This window comes from Myotis daubentonii, chromosome 18, assembly GCF_963259705.1.
Source record: "Myotis daubentonii chromosome 18, mMyoDau2.1, whole genome shotgun sequence".
NCBI classification, from domain to species: Eukaryota; Metazoa; Chordata; class Mammalia; order Chiroptera; family Vespertilionidae; genus Myotis; species Myotis daubentonii.
Genome location: NC_081857.1, coordinates 43,279,913 through 43,302,646, shown reverse-complemented (window position 1 = coordinate 43,302,646; position 22,734 = coordinate 43,279,913). Strand labels below are relative to the sequence as shown.

The 22,734-nt window shown below is 60.0% G+C and overlaps 2 protein-coding genes across 4 annotated transcripts in view; one reads left to right on the top strand and one right to left on the bottom strand.

Annotated features, from left to right (window-relative positions):
* Nucleotides 1-1,815: 1,815 nt before the first annotated feature.
* ALDH5A1 (aldehyde dehydrogenase 5 family member A1) lies at nt 1,816-11,362 on the bottom strand. Of its 2 annotated transcripts, XR_009449828.1 has the most exons (11): nt 10,984-11,362; nt 9,835-9,918; nt 8,998-9,168; nt 8,800-8,916; nt 7,877-8,020; nt 6,909-7,052; nt 6,421-6,579; nt 5,576-5,745; nt 5,277-5,335; nt 3,105-4,320; nt 1,816-3,072 (listed from the first exon to the last, which is right to left on the bottom strand). XR_009449828.1 is itself a non-coding variant. In XM_059673924.1 (10 exons), exons 1-10 carry the CDS (start codon nt 11,305-11,307, stop codon nt 4,115-4,117), a joined length of 1,578 nt encoding a protein of 525 aa, XP_059529907.1. In that variant the 5' UTR covers nt 11,308-11,362; the 3' UTR covers nt 1,816-4,114. The 2 variants fall into 2 exon arrangements, 1 of the variants encoding a protein (XP_059529907.1); XM_059673924.1 differs by having other exon boundaries at nt 1,816-4,320.
* A 1,871-nt stretch (nt 11,363-13,233) lies between these two features.
* GPLD1 (glycosylphosphatidylinositol specific phospholipase D1) overlaps nt 13,234-22,734 on the top strand; it is a 22,455-nt gene continuing 12,954 nt past the window's right edge. For both annotated transcript variants that reach the window (XM_059674241.1, XM_059674240.1), the window contains exons 1-8: nt 13,234-13,473; nt 13,847-13,929; nt 16,624-16,679; nt 18,701-18,779; nt 19,008-19,105; nt 19,730-19,840; nt 20,529-20,577; nt 21,789-21,843. In XM_059674241.1, coding sequence (XP_059530224.1) covers nt 13,448-13,473; nt 13,847-13,929; nt 16,624-16,679; nt 18,701-18,779; nt 19,008-19,105; nt 19,730-19,840; nt 20,529-20,577; nt 21,789-21,843 — 557 coding nt within the window. In that variant the 5' untranslated portion in view covers nt 13,234-13,447. The remainder of the gene's footprint in view (nt 13,474-13,846; nt 13,930-16,623; nt 16,680-18,700; nt 18,780-19,007; nt 19,106-19,729; nt 19,841-20,528; nt 20,578-21,788; nt 21,844-22,734) is intronic.

The following is a 22,734-nucleotide window of genomic DNA, read 5'->3' as shown; positions in this document are numbered from 1 at the left end:
CATTTCTTCTGTCCCCCCGCCCCCCAGCCTTCCCATATGAGTGCTGTTATCTCCATTTTATCCTGGGGCAGGGGGCCCCGCAGGCTGGCGGCACTCCTCCGAGGCCTGCCCTGCCCTCTGCCCCAGCTGGGCTCTAGCACCTCCATTGCAGGCAGCAGCATAAATGCCGGCCTTGCGCCTTGCTCCTGGGTTTCTGCGGTGGAGATGCGAGCGGTGGTCTGGGCTGCTCCCAGCATCCTTTCCATCCTCGGTCTGGACCCCAGAGAGCATGACGGGACCCCAGAGAGCGTGACGGGACCCCAGACTGAGAGCCGCGGCCTGAGGAGGAGGAGGCGAGGGTGGCGGCGGCGAGTGCGCGGGGCGCGGGCCGGGTCTGTGGTTTAGTTAGAAGAAGCTGGGTGGGATTCGAATCTGTACCACCAACTTGTTTTTATTTTTTAAATGTTTATATAATTTTTTAACAACTTTAAAGAGGAAGGAAGAGGGAAAGGGGATGGAGCCCGCAACCTGGCCTGGACCGGGACTTGAACCGTGACCTCTTGGTTCATAGGTTGATGCTCAACCTCTGAGCCACGCCCGCGGGCCGTCAGCCAGCTCCCCTATGGGCCTAAATGTCCATGGCCTTCCTGTGGGCACCCCGTTTGCTCCCTTTTAAAGGAGAAATGGGGAGTTCTCGGGGGCATCTCTGGTTTATGTCGTAGACATGCAGGTCATCAGGTGCGTGGTGAGCTCTGCACACGCATCTTAGTTCCGGGTGGACGACCTGCAGGACGGCTGTGGGTGCGAGGAGGGGCGGCATGTGCACAGGCGCAGGCGATCCCGCTGTTAAAACGCAATGGCAGCTGCCCTGGCCGGAGTGGCCAATGGGTAGCATGTCCACCTGCCCACTGAAGGGTCCTGGGTCCTTCAAGGGCACGTACTCAGTTGCAGGCTCCTCCCCGGCCCGGGCCCTGGCTGGGGCGCGTGCAGGAGGCAACCAATCGATGTTTCTCTCACATCCATATTTCTCTTTCCCTCTCTCCAAAATCAATGGAAAATACCCTCGGGTGAGGGTTAACAAAAAATATATAAGTAAATAAATACATGGAAAAGTATTAACAAACCAAAAAAAGCAATAGCACCTGCTACTGCCCCCTCCTTCTCCTCCTCCTCTCATTTTGATTCGGATGGTGAATTTTGTTACTTATATTTAATTAAAATAACTTTTTAAATACACGCAGCGAGCCCAAGTTGTCCTGTAGGCCAGTGTGCCAACACCTGGACTAGATTGCGTTCTACGTGGATCTCTGACAAGAATTTCAAAACTGAAGTTATTAATTTTGTAACTGAATATATTGGGGTGACATTGGTTAATAAAATGATACACGTTTCCAGTGTACAGCTCAACACATCTGCACGCTGCCTCGGGCGCAGGCCGCCCAAGCCGGGTCTCCTTCCACCGCCACCACCTGCCTCCCCTCTCCCTCTGGTGATGCCATACTGTTGCCTGTGTCTGTTTTTGTTTTGTTTTTTCTCAATCCCTTCACCTTCCTCACCAGCCCCTAATCTGGTTTCTCTCGGTGATACTTGTGTCCCACCTGCATAAATCCTGTCACCTCCTCAGCTCCTGGGGGAGAAGAGTGGGGTGTTACGTGTTGATCCCCTAAAACCTCAGGCAGAGCTTTCCTGTGTGGCTCATCACTGGCCTCCTCCAGCTCCCGGGGGTCCTCATGCCAACACCCCACCTTCTGGTCCTCTCCCTTCCTGTCAGAGCATGCTCAGATGATGCACTGGCAAGAAAAACCATCACCGCAAACTTGAACACGGACACAGGAAGTTGTTAATTCACGTTTATTAATGACAGCTGCACAAACCGGGAGACAGGAGCTGAAAAACAGACCGTCCGCACACTTCCCACGAACTCCCGTTTCATCCCACAACACAGAGCACGAGGAAGTCCCAGCACAGACATGAGCCAGTAAAAGGCTGCCCCGGCCACGCGCACGTCGTTACCACGATGGCCGGTTACTGCACGGACAGTGCGTTCACAGTGAGGCCGGCTGAGCTGCTGTGCTTCTGCCCTCACGGGTCTCCCCACCAGGAAAGGGGCAGGGAAGGAGAATGAACAGTTGGCACAAATTCGTAGTTAAAAGCCACGCACAGGGGTGAGGATCAAGAAGCAGCTGAGCTCTCCAGGTGAGGACTCTGCATGGAGGTGGGGGGGGGGGGGGAGCTCAGTGGGGAATGTGCGTCCTCAAGGCTGAGAACTGTGGGGACGTGTAAACCTGCGAACCACATTTATACAGGACCCTGTGGCCGGGGAGACGGGCAATCTTTTAGCCGTAGCTCCAGCCGCATTAAACACCGGAGAATTCACACTGGATAAGGGCCTTGTGGACACTGGAACGTGGGAAATAATTTACCTTCAACCCCGGGCTCCGGAAACACCCGTCAATCGCACGAAGGCCTCGTGCGCGTGGCGAACGTGGGAGACCGTTTGCCCGGCTCCGGCGTCCTCACCTCAGGAGTCACACGAGAGAAAGGCCTTGGGAGGGCAGTGGACGAGGGCAGGCCTCCAGCCGCAGGGCTTACGTGTCGGGGACACATGCTGCTTTTTTAAGGATTTGGGGCCGTTTGTATTTCCGTTTACTTTTCCTTTGAGTTACGTGATAACTGCGGGGAGGAGTTCTCGGGAGAACTCACTGGGCACAGCCCAGAGGATACCGTTACAGGCGGGCGCTCGCCACGAGTAACCGATAACCGACAATCGCAGGTAGGTCGGTCCCTCGCCCGCCCACTCGGGGTCGAGGTCAGTCAGGGGCTGGGTCCCTCCCTCCGGGCCCAGGTCAGGGCAGGACGTTCTCTAAGAGCCGGTTTGTGTCTCAGGCTTCGGGGCCGCACTGTCCCTGTGACAGGCCCTCGGCTCGGCCAGGAGAGTAGCCACAGCCCCTCTGGCAGGTGCAGGGCCGTGGCCGTGTTCCAATAACCTTGTATTTACAGACGCTAAGTCTGAGTTTCATATAATTTTCGTGTCATGAAACAGTATTGTTCCCTCCCCCATTTGGGAATATGAAAACCGTTCTTAGCGCTGGGCTGTGAACACGTACGTGCGCGCGCGCTCACACACACACACACACACACACACACACACACACACACACACACACGGCGGGTGACACCGGGCCCCTCTCTGGTCTAAGCTCTGAGCCACGTGCGGGGGGTGGAGTCACGCCCAGAGGGCACCAGCCTTGGGAGGGGCCACTGGGCCAGCTTGCTGCCTGCTGCCCTTTGCTCGAGGCAGGCAGTCCGAGGCGGGTCGCGGGGAGTCTGCAGCCACGGCATGTGGCACCTGATGTCCCTAGTTAGGTAAGGGGAGGGGTAGGAGTCCTACCAGTTTAAGATGAGGAGGTCTGGATGAGCTTTAAAAACTTGGTCAAGTTTTAAAAGCGGGTTCGGCTCAGTGGTTAGGGTTTGGTTCAGTGGTTAGGGTTTGGCTCGGTGGTTAGGGTTTGGCTCAGTGGTTAGGGTTTGGTTCAGTGGTTAGGGTTTGGCTCGGTGGTTGGGGTTTGGCTCAGTGGTTAGGGTTTGGCTCGGTGGTTAGGGTTTGGCTCGGTGGTTAGGGTTTGGTTCAGTGGTTAGGGTTTGGCTCGGTGGTTAGGGTTTGGCTCGGTGGTTAGGGTTTGGTTCAGTGGTTAGGGTTTGGCTCGGTGGTTAGGGTTTGGCTCAGTGGTTAGGGTTTGGTTCAGTGGTTGGGGTTTGGCTCAGTGGTTAGGGTTTGGCTCAGTGGTTAGGGTTTGGCTCAGTGGTTAGGGTTTGGCTCAGTGGTTAGGGTTTGGCTCGGTGGTTAGGGTGCCCGCCAGCGGACCAAAGGGTCAAGGGTTTGATTCAGGTCCAGGGCCTGCCCCTGGGTTGCAGGTTGATCCCCAGCCCAGGTGAGGGCTCGCGCGGGAGGCAACCAATCAGTCTCTCTCACATCAATGTTTCTCCCCCTTCCACTCTCTAAAACTCAATGGGCAACACCCTCGGGTGAGGAGACTAGAGAAGCTACTGTAGTGCAGACGCCTGTGGGTGCATTGACAGGTGGCGTGTGCCACGGGCGCAGGCGAGCTCCTTTATTTCCTAAAGCACGCGGACCCTACAGGCCGCCGAGGCACACGTACTTGACCTCCAGGTACTCGTCGATGCCGTACTTGGAGCCCTCGCGCCCGAGGCCTGACTGCTTCACGCCGCCGAACGGGCACTCCACGGCCGAGAGCAGCCCTTCGTTGACGCCCACCATGCCCACCTCCAGCTGCTCCGCCACCCGCCAGATCTGGGCGGGGTCCTGGGAGTAGAAGTAGCCTGTGCGGGAGGAAGGACAAGGGGCGTGCAGGACGTCACGGGGGCGTCCTGTCCAAGCTGAGGGGCACTGACCCAGCCTCCTCCCTCAGGCCTGGCAGCACCGGCTCCCAGGGAGACCCTAAGCCGGGCCTGTCCGATTCGTCCTCTCAGACCCTGGACGTTCTTTCTAAAGGACCAAGGCCTGCCCGGCCGGCGTGGCTCAGTGGTTAAGCATCAACCTAGGAACCAGGAGGTCACAGTTCGATTCCCATCAGGGCACAGGCCCAGGTTGTAGGCTCGATCCCCAGTAGGGGGCGTGCAGGAGGCAGCCGATCCATGATTCTCTCTCATCATTGCTGTTTCTTTCTCTCTCTCTCTCCCCCTCCCCTTTCCTCTCTGACATCAACAAAAATGTATGTTTTTAAAAAGAACCAAGGCAGCCTCCCCTAGGCTCACTCTGTGACCCTCCTCCTGTCTCACTGTCCCCGTCCTTCCGTCCTTAATAAATGTCCTCTCAAGTCACCGGCCTTGGCTGTGAAATCTTCCCCCTCGAAGTCAGGGACCCACACATTCCGGGCTGTGCAAGGGCAGGCCCGTGGTCCCGGTCCCTTCCTGGCGACGGTGTGGCCACTGTCCTTTTACTTGGAAATGGTCATGACGCCCTCTGCCCAGCCCGCGCTTCCTCTCCGTTCAGCCCAGGCCCAGCGGGGCGGGAGCAGCACTTGGATTTCCAGGCAGTCAGCCCAGGAGGACAGGGACTCGTGGTGTGTGAGTCCCCACCGGGAGCCACCCGTTCCGCCTCTCCCCTGCCCCCGCTCCCACCCGAGCTCGCGGCGAGGCAGAAGGACGGGAGCACACGCCCGCCCGCCCTCAGCGAGCACCAGACAAGTGTCCTCCGACCCAGCTGGCATCTCGCGGGCAAAGGTCAGCCTCCGCTTGAGACGCGCCCACGGCCCCGAGGCAGGACGGACACCCACCTGCTAACCCCACGTCGGCCGCGTTTGCGATCGCCAGCGCCTCCTCCTCCGTGTGGAACCTGCCAGGTGAGCGGGCAGCAGAGTGTGAGCTCAGGGAGGAAACGCCGGCTGCCTCCCGACTCATCTCCCCAGCAATGGCGAGAGAGACAGGTCTGCAGGGACCCAGAGCGGGCGGAGGGGAAGGCACCCGGGCTGGGCTGCGAGGACCACCGGTGCCACCCTGTCCAACAGAGCCCCTCCCTCTGCCTTCCCACAGCCAGGCCTCCGACCTTCCCGCGACCTTGGCGGCGGGGTCTTACTTGATGACCGGGGCCAGGGGCCCGAAGGTCTCCTCCCGCGCGCAGAGCATGTCCCGGGTGACGTTGCTGAGCAGCGTGGGCTCAAAGAAGTTGTTCCCAAGTTGGTGCCGCTTCCCTCCGGTCACGAGGGTGGCCCCTTTGGCCAGCGCGTCGCTCACGTGCGTCTCCACCTGGGAGAGGAGAGGCCGGGCCGGGAGCTGGTTTGGACACCTCGCCACCACAGACCCCCCCTCGAGCGGGCGGAGCTCTGTGACCTGCTTTCTCAGTTCGGCTGGAACCCACGCAGCCCGGTCCCTGCCCCTCCCCCACCCTCACTCCACGTGGGCCCCGGCCTCTGAGATCCGACGGCTCAGCAGTGGAGCATCGACCCACACAGCAAGCGGGGGGCGTGCAGGAGGCAGCCAATCCATGATTCCCTCTCATCATTGATGGTTCACTCTCTCTCCCTCTCCCTTCCTCTCTGAAATCAATAAAAAAATATATTTTTTTAAAAAACCCACAAGACAACAAAGCCCTTCTTCCTTCCCTTTCACGCGTTGGGAAAATTAAAGAACTTTGTGTTGCGAGGCCCTGAGGCAGCCAGGGGTGGAGTCCACCGCCCGCAGAGGAAAGGCAGGGAGCGCAGCAGGACTACAGGGGCGCTCAGGGGACGCGGCGCCAGGACAGCCGGAAGGGCTGTGGCCAGGTGACGCCCCACGACGCACACACGTTGGCAGGAATTCTGTTTTTTCCGACGTCTCTGCCGTTTCCGAAACAGCCTTGCCGGGCACCTTACCCAAGTGCCTTTTGCCAGGGAACCTTCTGATGCCAACACCGGGACACTGAACAGGCGACCAATGAGCTACCTTTTCCACCGCCTTCTCGTTGATCAGCGGGCCTTGCGTCGTCCCCTCCTCAAGCCCGTTCCCCACGCGCAGGCTGGCCCGCATCGCCTCCGCCAGCTTGCTCACGAAGGCGTCGTGGATCCCGCTCTGCACCAGGAACCGGTTGGAGCACACACAGGTCTAGAGAGAGAAGAACGAGCGGGTGGACGTGTGTGTCAGCGGCCGCTGACCCAGCCCAGAACCAGGCCCGCGCGGCCGCCGTGCCCGCCGCGGGAAGAGAGGACGGTTTGATGAAAAGAACTTCCGTGAAGCCAGGGACCCCTTCTTTCTCTCCGTGCCTCCCAGCCTCCGGCCCCTGGTAAAGAGAGGGCCTTACTGTTTGCTGAGAAGGTGAAAGAAGAAAGAACGGACCATGGAAGGAGCCCAAGTTTCCTCCCAGGAGACGCAGGAGGTGGAAGGACCTTCGTAAAACACAGACACGCACGACCCGGGACACGCCCGGGACTCACCTGTCCCGAGTTCCTGAATTTCGAGGCCATGGCCCCCGCCACGGCCTGGTCCACGTTGGCGCTGTCAAACACGATGAACGGGGCGAGGCCGCCCAGCTCCATGGACACCCTCTTCACGGAGTTGGCCGCATGGTGCAGCAGCGCCTGGGGCCGAGGGGAAGGGGCCGTGGGTGCGCGAGGCCTCCGCCACCAGGACCCGCCAGCCCTTTCCAAGTGACCCAACAGCGAGGGTGCCAGGCGCCCGGGGGGGGGGGGGGGATGTGATGACACTTCGCATAAGAAAAGGGCGAGTGCCCGGCGGCCTGGCTCAGTGGATTGAGTGTCGGCCTGCGGACTGAAGGGTCCCACACAGGCCCGGGTTGCAGGCTCGATCCTCAGTAGGGGGGATGCAGGAGGCAGCCGATCCATGATTCTCTGTCATCACTGATGTTTCTATTTCTCTCCCCTTCTCCCTTCCTCTCTGAAATCAATAAAAATATTTAGAAAAAAAGGGGGGGGGGGAGTGCCCAGCGGCGTGGCTCAGTGGTTGAGCATCGACCTATGAACCAGGAGGTCACGGTTCGATTCCCCGTCAGGGCACAGGCCCAGGTTGCGGGCTCGATCCCCACTGAGGGGCGTGGAGGCAGCCGATCCACGACTCTCTCTCATCATTGATGTTTCTCTCTCTTCTCTTCCTTCCTCTCTGAAATCAATTTTTAAAAAAGTCCCCTTAGTTTCTGTAAGTACCTTTATACTAAACACAATTTTCATTCAAGTCTGAGACGTGCATTTCAACACCCACGGTGTGTTTCTGGGAGCTTGGTTCTAGGTTATGAATGAAACCTGCATTCCAGCACTGAGACCCAGGCGCGTCCTAGACAAGCAGGCCCTGTGCCTGAGAGCCTGAGCCCCTGCCGGCACCTTCCTACGCGGCGGCCGGGGCCATTGTTAAACGTAGTAAAGGGAAAACACGAGAACAAACGACGGACCTTCCCGGTGGCCGTGGAGCCGGTGAAGGAAATCTTGGACACGAGCGGGTCGGTGCAAAGCGCCTCCCCCACCTCCTGGGCCCTCCTCCGGGAGCAGGGCACCACGTTGTAGGCCCCGGGGGGGATCCCAGCCTGGCTGGCGAGCTGTGGAGGGACCAGCAAGCACGGGAGCGAGCGAGAAAACAGAAAAGAGAAATAAACTGACGTTTTCCTCTAAGAAGAAACGGGGGAGACTCAGCTGCCTTTGGGGACAGGATCAGAATATATTTGGGAGTGAAACGGGCGCCTCATCGTGCCGCTGGGATATGCGTGTTGTCACTCCTTTAAAATGAGGAGTCGCCAGGACAGGCCTGGCGGGAGCAGCAGGAGAGCTGAAGGACGGGTGGCTACAGCCTGCAGTCGGGCGCTGCTTTAAACACGGGAGGCCCTTTCAGCCAAGAGGTGGTGGTGGGGGGGGGGGGTGGCGGGGCCGATGGGTCAGGGGCTCTGGAGGGACGGGGGTGGGGGGGGTGGGGGGGGGAGCGAAGCTGGGCAGGTGGCATCTGTCAGGGCCTGAAGGCACTGCCGGAAGCTTGAACTTTACTCTGAGTGACAGAAGCCGGGGGGCTTCACGCACAGAATGACCAGACCTGACCTGCCGCAGACTGACCTGGAGAAGGGAGGGGGCGCGAGCAAACGCCCAGGTGTCGCCGTCTGACTAGGTCTGCCCCTTTGATAAAAACGATGGCAGATGGCATTTTTAGGGCAGCCCACAGACGTCAGGAAATCCTCACCATTGTTTTGTCTAAAAAGGGCACATCTGACTTAAGAGAATGGCAGAGACGTTCGAGCAACGCCATCCAGCGAGAGGCGCGGGCCGAGCGGAGGCTCCCACCTGCGTCTTCGTCCCGGGGCCAGCGTCCTCGTTGGCAGGGCAGGCTCACCTCGGCCAGCGCCAGGGCTGAGAAGGGCGTGTCTTCGGCAGGTTTGACCACGACGGTGCAGCCGGCGGCCAGGGCGGCCCCCACCTTGCGGGTGATCATGGCACTGGGGAAGTTCCACTGGGGACAGAGGGGCAGAGGCCGTTAGAGGGGGCGCCGCCCCAGTGTGCACCTGATCCCCGGGCCGATGCCCCCACATACCGGGGTGATGACGGCAGCCACTCCGACCGGCTGCTTGAGCACCAGGGCCCGCTTCTCCCGGGAGGCGGTGCTGATGACGTCCCCGTAGATGCGGCGCGCTTCCTCGGAAAACCACTCCAGGAACTGGGCGGAGTACAGAACCTCCCCCTGCGCCTCCTTCAGCGGCTTCCCCTGAATCCAGGCAGGAAAGGACCCCATCACCTTGCGTCACAACAGCAGGACTGTGCTCGGACCTCCCCCGAGGCTGCGAGCAGGGGGAGCCCCATCACCAACCCCGCGGGGCGGGGGAGGGGGGGTAATAAGCAGGATCCGGCAGCGACAGAGTGCGCTCGGGCCACGGCCGGCACCTGCCCTTCAGTGTGTTCCCGAGTTAGAGACAGAACCGCACCTGCTGAGTTTTTTTCTCCTTCGCACCTCACCTCCAAGTGGTGGCCGGGGTGCAAGGAGCTGATGACAGCTACGGAGATGCCAGTGGTACGTCTTTAAATGCACAGACACAACAGGAAAACCAACCAAAACAGTCGCACGGAACAGACGGGACAGGAAGAGCAGTGTTCACAGTTACACCCGAAACCCACCTCCCGCACACGACTGAAGAGGACGTTAGAACACAGACAGACACAGACACAGACACAGACACAGACACACACACACACACACACACACACACACACACGTACGTCGTCTCAGAAAACCAGGGCCGGGCTTTAATGAGGAACAGTCTGTGCCTGGCACTGAGATTCGCTGACATCTGATCACCAGGCAGGGAACCCCTTTTGCAGCCACCCCGTGGAGGTCGGGTCCACCAGCTCCCAGGCAGCGCCCGCCGGGACTCACGCTCTCGGCTGTGATGATCCTGGCCAGGTCGTCCTTGTGTTGCATCATCAGGTCATACCATTTCCGAAGCAACGCGCTCCGTTCCTGGAAAAGAGATGAAACGGTAGAGAAAGAGTGAAACGCCAAGCGTAAGAGACACCAGACAATCTTCAGCTCCGACAGCCTCAGCCACGGCTCCTTCCTGGGGAGCCGCAGCGCCCTTCCTGGGGAGCCACAGCGCCCGTCCTGGGAGGAGCAGCACAGACCCCCCTCGGGGCTGCAGGAGCTCGACCCCATTGAACTCTGACCCCATTGAACATCGCCCCTCCCCACACCCCCTCTCGGTCCCTGTGACGTCCCACTCCAGGGCCTCCCGCACTGGAGTCACACAGCACTTGCCCTGTGTGGCCCGTTCCCCTGGCATACGTCCTCCAGTGCAGCCCCCTTTTTAAATAATACATTTTTTTTATTGATTTCAGATAGGAAGGGAGAGGGAGAGAGAGCGAGAGAGACTCAGTGATGAGAGAGAATCATGGACCGGCCGCCTCCTGCACTGCATGCCCCACAATGGGGATCGAGCCCGCGACCCTGGCCAGGAATCTGACCGTGACCTCCTAGGAGGGTCATAGGTCCACGCTCGACCACTGAGCCACGCGGCCGGGCTACAGCTCCGTCTTTCAACAGCTCAGGGCAGGTGAACCTGGGCTGCGCTCCCTGTGCGGTGGGGGTCTGCAGGGCAGGTGCCGGAGGACAGGTGCTACTTGGTGCAGGAGGAGGGGGAGGAGGAGGGGGAGGAGGAAGATGCGTCTCCCAGTTTTCTTCCTCCAGTTCCCCTCTCACCGCACCCCCACTTCCCCAGCGACTCTAAGAGGTCAGTTCTCAGCTGTGTTTCCCTCTTCAGGCGGAAAGGGTCCTGGGCCCTTCCCCAGGGCATGGCCCCCCCAGGGCGCTCCCCCGCCTCCCGACGCCAGGGGGCGGCGTCCGCGGGTCTCCCCGCAGCCTGGGGCGGGCTCCGGTGCTGCGAGGGCCCGGAGACCCGGACACCCGCGGCGGCGTCCAGCTGCACCGGGCTCGGCGCGAGGCCCGCGCTCTGGACCGGACTGCGCAGCCCCGCGTTCTCATCCGGTGAAGGCCGGGGTGCGCGCCCACGGCCGGGGCGGGCGCACTCACCTTGGCCAGGGCGCCCTTCCAGCCGCGGAAGGCGTCGTGGGCGGCGCGCACGGCGGCGCGGGCCTCGGGCGCCCCGCAGTCGGCCACCCGGCCCAGCTCGGCGCCGCTGGCCGGGTCGCGCACGGGGAAGGCGGCGGCGGCGGGGACCCAGCGGCCGCCCACGAAGGAGTCGGTGCGCAGCAGCGCCGCGGGGAGGCCGCCCGGGCGGGGCGCGTAGGTCCGGAGCGGGCCCGGCTGGGGCGCCCCGCCGCCGGCGCGGGGGCCGAGGAGCGCGGGTCGGAGGCGCGGGGCCCCGCAGCGCGGCAGCCGCACGCAGGTCGCCATGGCCCGGGCGCGCGGAGCGGAGCGGAGAGCCGGGCGCGGAGGCGGGTGGCGGACGCGGAGCAGCGCCCCCTGGCGCTCCAGGCGGGACCTGACGGAGCGCCGCGCTGCCGCCTCCCCGCGGCCGGGGGAGGGTCAGGTGGGCGTGCCCTGCGGGCCGCGTCCCCTTCCCCTCGGTGCTGTGTCCCTAACCATCCCCGGCGCCCAGACCGCTGCCTCTCCCCTCTCCCCCTCCCGTCTCCCGTCGCCCGTCTCCCGTCTCCCCCTCCCGTCTCCCCTCGCCCACCACCCGTCTCCGTCTCCCGTCTCCCGTCCCCAGCCCGCATCTCCGTGTCCAGGGATGCGCGGAGCGAGCCCAGCTGCCAGGCCGCCGTCGCGCGCCTTGGTCCCCGCCCAGCTGCTCGCAGGGACGCGCGCGGGCTCTGAGCTGCGGGGCCGCCGGGACGTGCCTGGGACGGGCTGCCCGGTGCTCGCCCCTTCGGTGGGGAGCAGCCCTTGTTACGGAACAGCCTTTGGCGACAGACCAGCCAGGATCCAAGTTCGGACTCCGGCGGACAGGCTGGGCGCCCTTGGACATTGCTCACCTGGGGCTCCCTGCGTGTGGCGTGGGGCCGAGGCCGGTTGTGGGAGAACTCACAGCAGTGACCGTTGCCACCACCGGAGATTCAGGGCCGAGCCCTGGGTGGTGTGGCTCAGTGGATAGAGCGACCGCGGCCTGCGGACTGAACGGTCCCGGGTTCGATTCCAGGTCAGGGCACATGCCCCGGTTGCAGGCTGGATCCCCAGGATGGGGCGTGCAGGGGGCTAGAGATCACTCTCTCTCATTATTGCTGTTTCTATCCCCCTCTCCCTTCCTCTGTGAAATCAATAAAAATATATTAAAATTAAAGTAAAATTCGGGTCAGAATTCAAGGTCATACTGGCTGCCCAGGTCTAGCCACTTAGACTGGTAGGTCCCCAACCAGTCACGAGGACCCGTGTCAGAACCAGAACCAGAACCAGTCAAGGGGGTGCGATGGGTGGGACTTGGCCCCCAGCTCAGGGGCAGCCGGAAGCAGCACCTTAATGAGCATGAAGGAACGGAGGGGCCCTGGGGTGGGGGTGGGGGTGGGGGCCTCTGTGCGCTGACTCAGAGTGGCTTCAGCCCACCCCCCTTCACAGGGGCCTTCCTTCCAGGCCGGTGCTTGTTTGTGTGTTTTGTTTTTTCCAAAGAGCTAAAAATCTGAATTTCTATGTGAATGTTTCCACTTCAAGAAAGTTGGCCCATGTTTGTAAAACACCCTGTCAGCCAAACAAAACAACCAGCCATGGTCTCGGCCTCCAGCAGCGGCCCGAGGCCCAGAGGAGCCTGGAGGCTGAGTTAGGTTACAGGGAAACTTGGCAGCCGGCTGAGGAGCGAGGATCACCCCATCTTCCAGGCTCTTCTCCCAGCCGCCCCGCTGAGGCGGGCGTCCTTTCCTCCCCCTGAGGGTCTCCCTTCTGGCTTTTTAAAAAATAATTTTTATTTTATTCATTCATTTATTATATAGATAGATATATTTTTATTATTATTATTATTTCAGAGCGGAGGGGAGAGGAGAGAGAGAAACATCAAAGATGAGAGACTCACAGATCAGCTGCCTCCTGCACACCTCACACTGGGGATGGAGCCCACAACCCGGGTGTGTGCCCTTGACCAGAATTGAACCGTGACCTCCTGGTTCATAGGTCGATGCTGAACCCCTGAGCCAGGCCGGCTGGCCGGCTCCCTTCTGGCTCTTAATGCGCAACCCGCTCAGCTCTAAGCTCACCGTCACCCCCACGAAGACTCGCCTAACTGTCCCCACAATGAGGGGCTGCAGCCCGGACAGCACAGGGCAGGTGCGTTCTGAGCCCAGGGTTTGGGGAGCCCTGAGCCTGGGTCCTGCCTCTGTCCCCTGCCCCCGCCCCACGTGGGACGGGCGTCTTGGCTGGGGCTGCAGGAATCCGGCCCCACAGCAGGGAGCTCTGGGAACGCAGGGGAGAGAGCAGGACTGGCTGCTCTTGTGTAACCCACACGAGTGTCAGTATCTGTTGCCAAACACGGAGGGAGAAGCCACCCCGGCTGGTCCTCCGGCCGTCCCAGCGCAGGCGGCGGAGCCCGAGGAGCCGCGGCCGGGACAGGATGCTCGGGCCGGCGGCCCTGGGAAGGTGAGGGGCCGGGCCAGGGACGCCCCGGGCGACAGGGAGGCTGCTTTTGAGAGAAGGCAAATGCTTGGAGGCCGCTTTGCCCGTGACTCCCTATAACTCCACGTTAGAGGGGAAGCCGGGGGCCTCCCAGGAGCCGCTGCTCCCACGGGCGGACACGTGGGTCTCCCTGCAGGTGTTTGCTGTTCGAGGGAAGTTAACAGTAAACAGCTAACTCCCGGCCAAGGATATTCTCTGGAAACGAGGCTTGGTTTCCGTGCCAGCGACTTGCTCACGGGAGAGCGGAGGGTCGGGCCGGACTGGGGGCAGGTGGGGGGCGGGGTGGGGTCTGTCCCAGCCCCGGGAGCCCTGAGCCGCGGGCCCTGTCTGCCTGCAGGGTCTGGTGCTGCCTGCTCCTCGCGCTGGGCGCCCTGTGCCCTGGAGGCTCGCCGTGCGGCATTTCGACCCACATAGAAATAGGTGAGTGCCGGCAGGGCGGGTCGTGGTGCGGAGGACGCCAAGTGTGTCAGGGAGGTGGAGAGGCCGGCAGTCCGGCCCTGTGTGGGGGACGGTGTCCTGCTGTGCTGGCCGCCCACCGGGAGCCGAGAGGCCAGGGCTGAGGCCTCCAGGCTTGGGGGCTGTGGGTGGGCTTGGAGGAGAGCTAGGAAGCTAGGGGGTCTGGAGCTCCTGTGGGGGAGAGTGAGGCGCTGGGGGATAGAGGCTCCAGGAGGGAGGGCAGGGGTGCAGTGTGGGTGTGAGGAATGCTTCCCGCAGGCAAGTCCACGGCAGGTACATGTGCGGCCACCGGAGCGGGTCCCGGGGTCAGGTGGCTTTAAGGGGTCGGCTTCAGGCCCGGCCAGCGTGGCTCAGTGGTTGAACATCGACCTACGAACCAGGAGGTCACGGGTTCGACTCCCAGTCAGGAAACATGCCCGGGTTGAAGGCTCCATCCCCAGGAGGGGGCGTGCGGGAGGCAGCCAGTCAGTGACTCTCTCATTGTTGACGTTTCTCTCTCTCCCTCTCCCTTCCTCTCTGAAATCAACTAAATACATATTTTTATATGAAAGCAGGAGGGAGTTGGCCTCCTTAATGAATTGTACAGTTCTAGGAAAGTGAAATTGCTCAAACTATAGAAGTGCGCCGATGTGGAACCAACATCAATGGGAGTTCTCACGTTTTTAATCCTCAGAGCTCAGCAATTAGCAAGATGGATGAAATCCAAAATGCCAACAAAATCAGATCCTGGCTTGCCTTTCTCGAGCAGGTGCCAAGCAAAGGTCCTCACAGGGGAATACACGTTAACAACATGAGATAGATTAAGTATGTATAAACATGTTCACGTGGACGTAACTGAAGGCAGCGCCTAGCCTGCGACGTTGAAGATGTTTTACATAAGAGGGAGCTGTAACCTCACTTAGTGACTAGGTTGGAAGGTTTCATGAAGATGGCGGCTCACGTTCCCTCGCCTCACAGAGGGGCTGTGTGGAGTGCGGACATGGCTGTGAGTCAGTGCGTCAGAGTCCGCCTCTTCCAGGGGTCTGAGTCCGTAAATCGCAGAGTCCTGGTCCCGGCTGCCTGCGTGGGCTGTGCCCGGCCGAGTCTCTTACGGCACCGATGTCTACAGCGGTGGCTGTTTTCTTGTATGAATTTAAAAATTGGATGTGGCCCTGGCCGGTGTGGCTCAGTGGATAGAGCGTCAGCCTGCAGACCAAAGGGTCCCGGGTTCGATTCCAGTCAAGGGCACCTACTTCAGTTGCAGGCTCCTCCCCAGCCTGGGCCCTGGTTGGGGCTCGTTCACGGGGCAACCCATCGATGCGTTTCTCCCACATCTATGTTTCTCTCTGTCTCTCCCTCTCTCTTCCACTCTCCCTAAAAGTCAATGGGAAATTATCCTCGGGTGAGGATTAACAACAAAAAAGAAAAACTGGAGGTGATTCCCAATAGAAATGAGGCATGAATCACCCTCGAGCGTCTCTTTGGAGGAATGTTGACTCTAAGGAGGTCGGGTGTGGTGTCCCCTGTGGGCGTGTGGGTGGTGCAGGTGGCCTCTGAGACTGGTTGTCCGAGTAAAGTTGTCCTGCGATAAGGACACACCCGGGCTCCCTCCGGCTCAGCCCCGTGGGGCCGGCATCGCCTCTCCCGCTGGCTTATGCTCGGGGGTGTGGCGATGGTAGGTTCTGGGACGGGCTGACTTCTGTCTGCTGAGCTCCTGCCAGGTGCCAGCCATGCTCGTCGCAGCACTGGTTTCCTCTCGTTCTCTCCATGGGCTGCAGGTGGGTATCACTTACTTTCCCACAGGAGGGGGCTGAGGCCTCAGCGGTTAGCTTAGCCCGGGGAGTGGAGCGGGTGCAGCAGGAAATGTAAATCATCATGCAGACGTGGAGTACTGTCCTGGTATTCATATGAACTTATATCACGTAAACAGTGCATGGCTCTAACTATGGCTGATGAAAATGACCAGTGAGAACAAACTTCATTTTCACTTCCCACTACCTTCACAGTTACAACCATCTATATATATAAAAGCCTAAGTGACCGTCTGACCGTTCGACTGGTAGCTATGATGCGCAATGACCACCAGGGGGCAGACGCTCAACACACAGGCATGGAGACATGGAACAGACTGATGAATCTTAGAGGGAAGCGGGGGAGGGCAGGAAGAGATTAACCAAAGATCTTATATGCATACTAGAGGCCCGGTGCATGGATCCGTGCACCGGTGGGGTGCCTCAGCTTGGCCTTTGGGAATTGGGCCGAAACCGGCAGTCCAACATCCTTCAAGGGGTCCCAGATTGCAAGAGGGTTCAGGCCAGGCCGAGGGACCCCAACGGTGCACGAATCTGTGCGCTGGGCCTCTAGTAAAATTATGTTTTCCGTTTCTTTTTAAATATATGTTTTTATTGATTTCAGATTGGAAGGGAGAGGGAGAGAGAAACATCAGTGATGAGAGAGAATCATGGATCGGCTGCCTCCTGCACAGCCCCTACTGGGGATCAAGCCCACAACCCAGGCATGTGCCCTGACCGGGAATCCAACTGTGACCTCCTGGTTCATAGGCCGACATTCACCAACTGAGCCACGCTAGTCGGGTTATATTTGCCTTTTAAAATGAGTCCGGGGCGTCTGTTTTCAGCATGTGGTTGAACTTGATCGATGTGTGTGTCTCTTTCTCAGGACACAGAGCTCTCGAATTTCTCCACCTTCAGGATGGAAGCATCAACTATAGACAGGTATCGTCTGATTTTTCTCTGATTCCAGGTGCCAAAGGTCCTTGCAGACTTAACCAGTAACTTTCAGAGCCTTTTCATATCTTTATGAACCATTAGTAATATTTTGGGCTAAGAGGCACATTCCCCCGGCACTGGTGCTAACGCACGCAGACATGTCGCTGGAAATCCCTGAGTGCCCGCGTGCTCGCCCCTCCCTTTTAACTCACAGAGGCCTTTTCTAATGACACCCTCCGATCCCTTCCAAACACGGAGGGCTGATTTATTGTTTTATCTGCATATGTGGACCCTTGCAGATTCTCCTCCCTCCCACAGCCTGCTCTCGGGGGAGGGTGGAACGCGGCTCCCCGGTCCAGTTGGTGCGAGGCTGCAGAGGGCGTGGCCGGGGGCTGGCTGGCCGGCACACGGGCAGATCCCCACGGGCTGGGCCAGCCTGCGTGCTCCCGGTCCGCGCTGGGTTGGCTCTGGGTTGTCTTTTGGTGAAACATCCGGAGGCGCCTGCTCCGTAAAGACTGGCGCCGACCAGATGAATCGGGAGCAACGCCTAACGCGGAGAAACCGGGCACCCGTTGGCGAGACTGTGAGGCCACTGCGCCTCCCTCGTGGCCGTCGTGGCTGCGCTTTCTGCGGAGGAAATGGAATGTGGTGTGTGACCAGGAGCTGGCCCCGCCAGCCCGGAACAGGTTCCATCTCCCGACTGTGAAAGTGGTAACTCCCTGCAGCAAAGGAACCCTCAGATACCAACGCTGACATTTTGCTTTATGTCTCCAGGCGTTTTCCTGCATTTATTAGTACTTTTCCCCCAAAGTGACGACAGTCTCCACATTATTTTATAGCTTGCTCTTTGCATTTAAGGTGGCAGGCATCTTTCCATGTCACTGGAGGGCTGCAGAGTAAGTTTTAACAGGCACATGTCTCCTGTTCCCCGGAGCGCACCAGCACGTGTTCAGCCAGTTCCTCGCTTTACTCTTCGTTTTGAAAAGTTGCAAAACCCGTGGCAGTTGGAACAGACGAGTCACTCCCGAGTGCCCTTTGCCCGGTGTCCCCAGTTGTTGGCAACGTCGCGGTTGCCTTTTCGTCCTCCCTCCGCACATTGATTTTTCCGACGTGGTCCTGATTGCCCTTTCACTCTTCGTGGTGTGATTCCCGGAAACGAGGCCATTGCCCTGTGACCACAGCGTCATCCTCTCGTTCAGGAAATCGACGCTGACGTAACACTGCTGCCCGCGCCCCGGCCTCCGTCCGGCTCCTCCGGGGCCTCAGGCTCCCGCCGGGGTTCCAGGACCCGGGCCCCGTCGGTGCTCGGGTGTGGGTTCCCAGCGACACCCTCCAACCGGGGACAGACCCGCAGCGACCTTGACTTTTTGGAAAAGGGCAGTCCAGTAACTTTCAGCTTTGCCTGCTGGTTCCCTATCATTAGATTCTGCTGTGGGTATATTTTGGCAGAAATATGGTAACACATCAGAGGGATGCTAGATTCTTCTCATTGCATCGTATCGGCAGGCACACGGGGCTGACGTGCACCATTTGGGGTAATCATTTTTGTTGCCATGGTTGCATTTTTAGTCCTAAATTTCCATTCGCCCAGCGTGGCTCAGTGGTTGAGCATCAACCTGTGAACCAGGAGGTCAGGGTTCAATTCCCGGTCAGGACACAGGCCCGGGTTGTGGGCTCCATCCCCAGTGGGGGCCGTGCAGGAGGCAGCGGGTCCAGGATTCTCTCTCATCACTGATGTTTCTCTCTCTCCCTCTCCCTTCCTCGCTGTTCCCGTGTCACTGACTCACTGCGGCCTGAGCGCCTCGCACACCAGTCCCGGGGGAGCCGGGGGCAAGCCCGCTCCGGGGGGACAGAGATGAGGGGTGCCGTTCCCTCGGGGATGGGCTCTCCGTGAGGCTGTGTCCGCAGGCGAGAGTGGGGCTCTGCAGGCTGGGGATTCGCGCTGGCCTCCACGTGAATTTCATTTTCCCTCCACCCGGACCCACCTCCATCTGCGGACCCTGCCCTGACCTCTGCTTCGCCCCCAGCTGCTGCTCGAGCACCGGGACGCGTACCAGGCCGGGGCCGTGTTTCCCGACGCCTTCTACCCGGGCATCTGCCAGAGAGGTGAGGGCCCCCCCACCCCACCCCCCGTCTCCCACCTGCCCTGGGCTGAGTTCAGAGTTGCGTTCCCGTGAGCTGGGGTCCCTTGCCCTTCCCCTCTTCCTTGGGGCCCACAGGCGCGCCCTCAGGCCTGGAGGGCAGGTGGAGGGAGGCGGTGCGGGGGGAGGGGTGGGGGTGCTGGGGGCCTCCTGCTGCTCCAGGCAGGTCCTGAGCCCTGGCTCTGTCTGTCAGGGCGCTTTCACGAGGTGTCCGAGAGCACCCACTGGACCCCCTTCCTCAACGCCAGCGTCCACTACATCCGGGAGCGCTACCCCCCGCCCTGGGAGAAGGTGGGCCCTCGTCCTTGGCCTCCTTGCCCCCACCCCGCTCTGCCCTCAACGCCCAGCACAGCACCGGGGACCGGCAGGCGCTGGTTCACACGTGGAATTACCTTGCGAGTTTGGGGCAGGTCACGGGGCCGTTTTGCTCCAACGCTAATTCATCGGGAAGCACCTGAAACACGGCACAGGTCCTCCGTGGTTTTGGTAACGAGACAGGGGTTTTTGTTGTTAATCCTCACCCGAGGATGTTTCCATTGGTTTTTAGGGAGTAGAAGGGAGAGGGAGAGACAGAAACATCACCGGTTGCCTCCTGCACGCACCCCGACCAGGGTCGGGGCACCTGCAACCAAGGTATGTGCCCTCGACCAGAATCGAACCCAGGACCCTTCAGTCTGTGGGCCGATGCACTATCCACTGAGCCACACCAGCCAGGGCTAGACTTGGATTTTCCGTTAAGCGTCAGTAACGGAAATGAACTCACATTTATTTTTATTTCTATTTAAATCTTTATTGTTGAAAGTATTACACATGCCCCCCCTCCCCCCGTTGACCCCCTTGAGTTCACGCTTATTGAAACGCCCCACGGGGTGTCATGGAGGAGCCCAGGCTCAAGGCCGGTGTGTGTGCGGGCAGGACACGGAGAAGCTGGTGGCCTTCCTGTTCGGCATCACGTCCCACATGGTGGCCGACGTCAGCTGGCACAGCCTGGGCATCGAGCAGGGCTTCCTGAGGACCATGGCCGCCGTGAGTGCCGCCCGCCAGCCTTCCCGGGGACCCGCCGCCCGAGGTCAGGAGGGGCCCCCCCAGGGAAAGGGACACGTCCGGCGCTCACACCGCGGGGATAGGCTTCCTGCCCAAAGCGCAGTTAGTAGGTTTCCTCTTTTTAAAAAACGTATCTGTGCTGATTTCAGAGAGGGAGGGAGAGGGAGAGAGAGAGACGTCAATGAGAGAGAGTCATGCATCGCTGCCTCCTGCACGCCCCGCACTGGGGATGAGCCCGCAACCCGGGCCTGTGCCCTGACCTGAATCAGACCGTGACCTCCTGGTTCCCATGGAGCCACGCCGGCCGGTTATTCTGGGCTTTATTTCCTTTTTAGTTTCCTGAGTGGAAATGCCATTTCCCAGGGGCACTGTGGTCTCACCCGGGGCCTCAGCCTCCAGAGCCCCGTCCATCGGTGGGGACAGGGTTCTGTGAGGCGGCGAGGACTCGGGGAGACCTGTGGCTGCCGTACAGGCGCACCCGTCCCCGCAGGTTCATCTGGCAGCTCAGCGGCCAGTGTGACTCCTCCAGCAGATCAATGGGAATAAGGAGGAAAGCCAAGGGCTTCCCTGGACCCTGAGCCGCCGCCCGCACCCTCGGCGGCTGCCCACACCCTCGGTGGGAAGGAGCGGCCGCTCGGCGATGCCTGAGACATGGTTCTCTGCTCCTCAGATGGACTTTCACGGCTCCTACTCCGAGGCGCACCCGGCTGGGGATTTTGGTAAGTTTCTCACTTGCCAAGGTTTCTTCTGCGGTAGATTTCATGTGTAATGAAACCATTATTTAAAAGTGTATTTTTAAATACGTTTTTATTGATTTCAGAGAGGAAGAGAGAGTTAGAAACATCCATGATGAGAGAGAATCATGGATCGGCTGCCTCTTGCACGCCCCCCACTGGGGATCAAGCCCGCAACCCGGGCCTGTGCCCTGACCGGGAATCGAAACCCTGACCTCCTGGTTCAGAGGTGGACGCCCACCCACTGAGCCACGCCAGCCGGGCTGTGTATATATATATGTTCTTTTTGTCATATCTTGCCAGCAGCACATACTGACTGCTTTCTGCTTTCATGTTGTGGTTTACCCAGCGCATGGGCACACTCGTTTAACAGCCATGCACTTCCGAGCAGTTGTGTACATGTGTACTTTTGAAAAAAAAAAAAAATCACATTTTATTGACTTGCGTTATAGTTTTAGAAACACTTTTCTTTTATATCAGGTGGACGTTCATGACCTCGTGTCTGCTAACGCACCAGCTCTTAGTCGGCAGCCGTCCCCTCTCTGTAGGCAATCACCTGTAACTATCCAACCAGGATGGTGAGCGGCGGCGTCTGAAGGAACGTCGCGGCCCGTCCATCTTTCCTTAGCGCGAAAAGCACTTTGGTTCCGGGGTCACTTTCCCCCTCGATTCATGCTTCGCTCGCTAAGATTTTAAAAGATCAACTTCCATAGCCCTGACCGGTTTGGCTCAGTGGATAGAGCGTCGGCCTGCGGACTGAAGGGTCCCAGGTTTGATTCCGGTCAAGGGCATGTACCTGGGTTGCGAACACATCCCCAGTAGGGGGGTGTGCAGGAAGCAGCTGATCAATGTTTCTCTCTCATCGATGTTTCTAACTCTCTATCCCTCTCCCTTCCTCTCTGTAAAAAAAATCAATAAAATATATATTAAAAATAAATAAATAAAAAATTAAAAGATCAACTTCCATAAAGACATGCCTGCACCTAAAACAACAAACAAAAGCATGTAACAGCTGAGCAGACGTGTGTAACAGCTGAGCAGACGCGTGTAACAGCTGAACAGACACATGTAACAGCATGTAACAGCTGAGCAGACGCGTGTAACAGTGTCGAGGGCTCACAGTTCGGGTTGCGGGAGCCTGTGGGCAGCGCTGCCCCCGTGGTCTCTGACCCCCGTGTCGTGTTTTGCTCCCGCAGGCGGAGACGTGCTGAGCCAGTTCGAGTTCAACTTTAATTACCTCGCGCGGCACTGGTGAGAGCGGGAGCGGCAGACAGGCGCCGTGTACACGCGTCTGCGGAGCGCGACCCTGTCCCCCGGGAGGCGGAGCTCACCATCCTCGGGCCTGTGCTGTGTGGATGCAGAAAGCAGAGCCGCAGACCAGACGCACAGACAGCACAGACGGCACAGCGGGCTCCTCACGGGTCTGAGGGTCGCGGCCAAGAGGAGAGAGGGCGCCTTCCCTGAGCGGCAGGGCGCCCTGTGCCGCGGCCGGAAGGAGCCCCCGTTTCCTTTTAGCCGGCCGCCTCGCGGTCCCCGAGGGGGCGGCTTAGAGTCCCCTGTGGGTGGCTTCGTTCCTCCTGCCCTTTTGCTGTCCACGTGCTTGAAAGGACGTTGTTAGGAGCATTCAGGTTTCAAAACCTGGCCCCTGCCTGGCATCCGCCTGGCACCCGCCTGGCACCTTCCTGGCCCCTGCCTGGCCCCCGCCTGGCCCCTTCCTGGCCCCCGCCTGGCCCCTGCCTGGCACCTGCCTGGCACGCGGAGCCTGGGTCACGAAGCTGTGGCCTCCATTGCCCGTAACGCTGTTGCCTGCCCCCGTGGCCTGACCGGGTGCTGCTGCAGCCACGCCCCGGTCACAGGCTTTTTCTCTGAATGTTTAAGAAGCTGTCGGAGGTGGCGGAGTCTGTCCCCAGTCCCAGCCCCTGAGGGGGGAGGGCTGGGTGGGGAGGACGCCTGCAGACCAAAGAGAAGGGAGGCACGGGGGGGGGGGCATGGCAGGTGTCCCGGCAGTGCCCGCCCTGTCCCTGGTCCAGCTGCCTCAGAGCTAAGGGCGCCAGAACCAGCGAGTCACTCAGGTGACCGGTGGCCGGCGCCCAGGGAGAGGGGGGACACGGGGGCGTCCGCACCGCGCGGCCGCCTCTCAGT

Bases quoted from the DNA above. Each gene is read 5' to 3' on its own strand.
- ALDH5A1 (XM_059673924.1), bottom strand. From the start codon at position 11,307: ATGGCGACCTGCGTGCGGCTGCCGCGCTGCGGGGCCCCGCGCCTCCGA. The intron at 8,917-8,997 runs GTATGTGGGGGC...CTCTGTCCCCAG, and splicing joins TGGCTGCCGTCATCACCCCG to TGGAACTTCCCCAGTGCCAT. The intron at 4,321-5,276 runs GTGGGTGTCCGT...CCTCCCGCACAG, and splicing joins GGCCGACGTGGGGTTAGCAG to GCTACTTCTACTCCCAGGAC.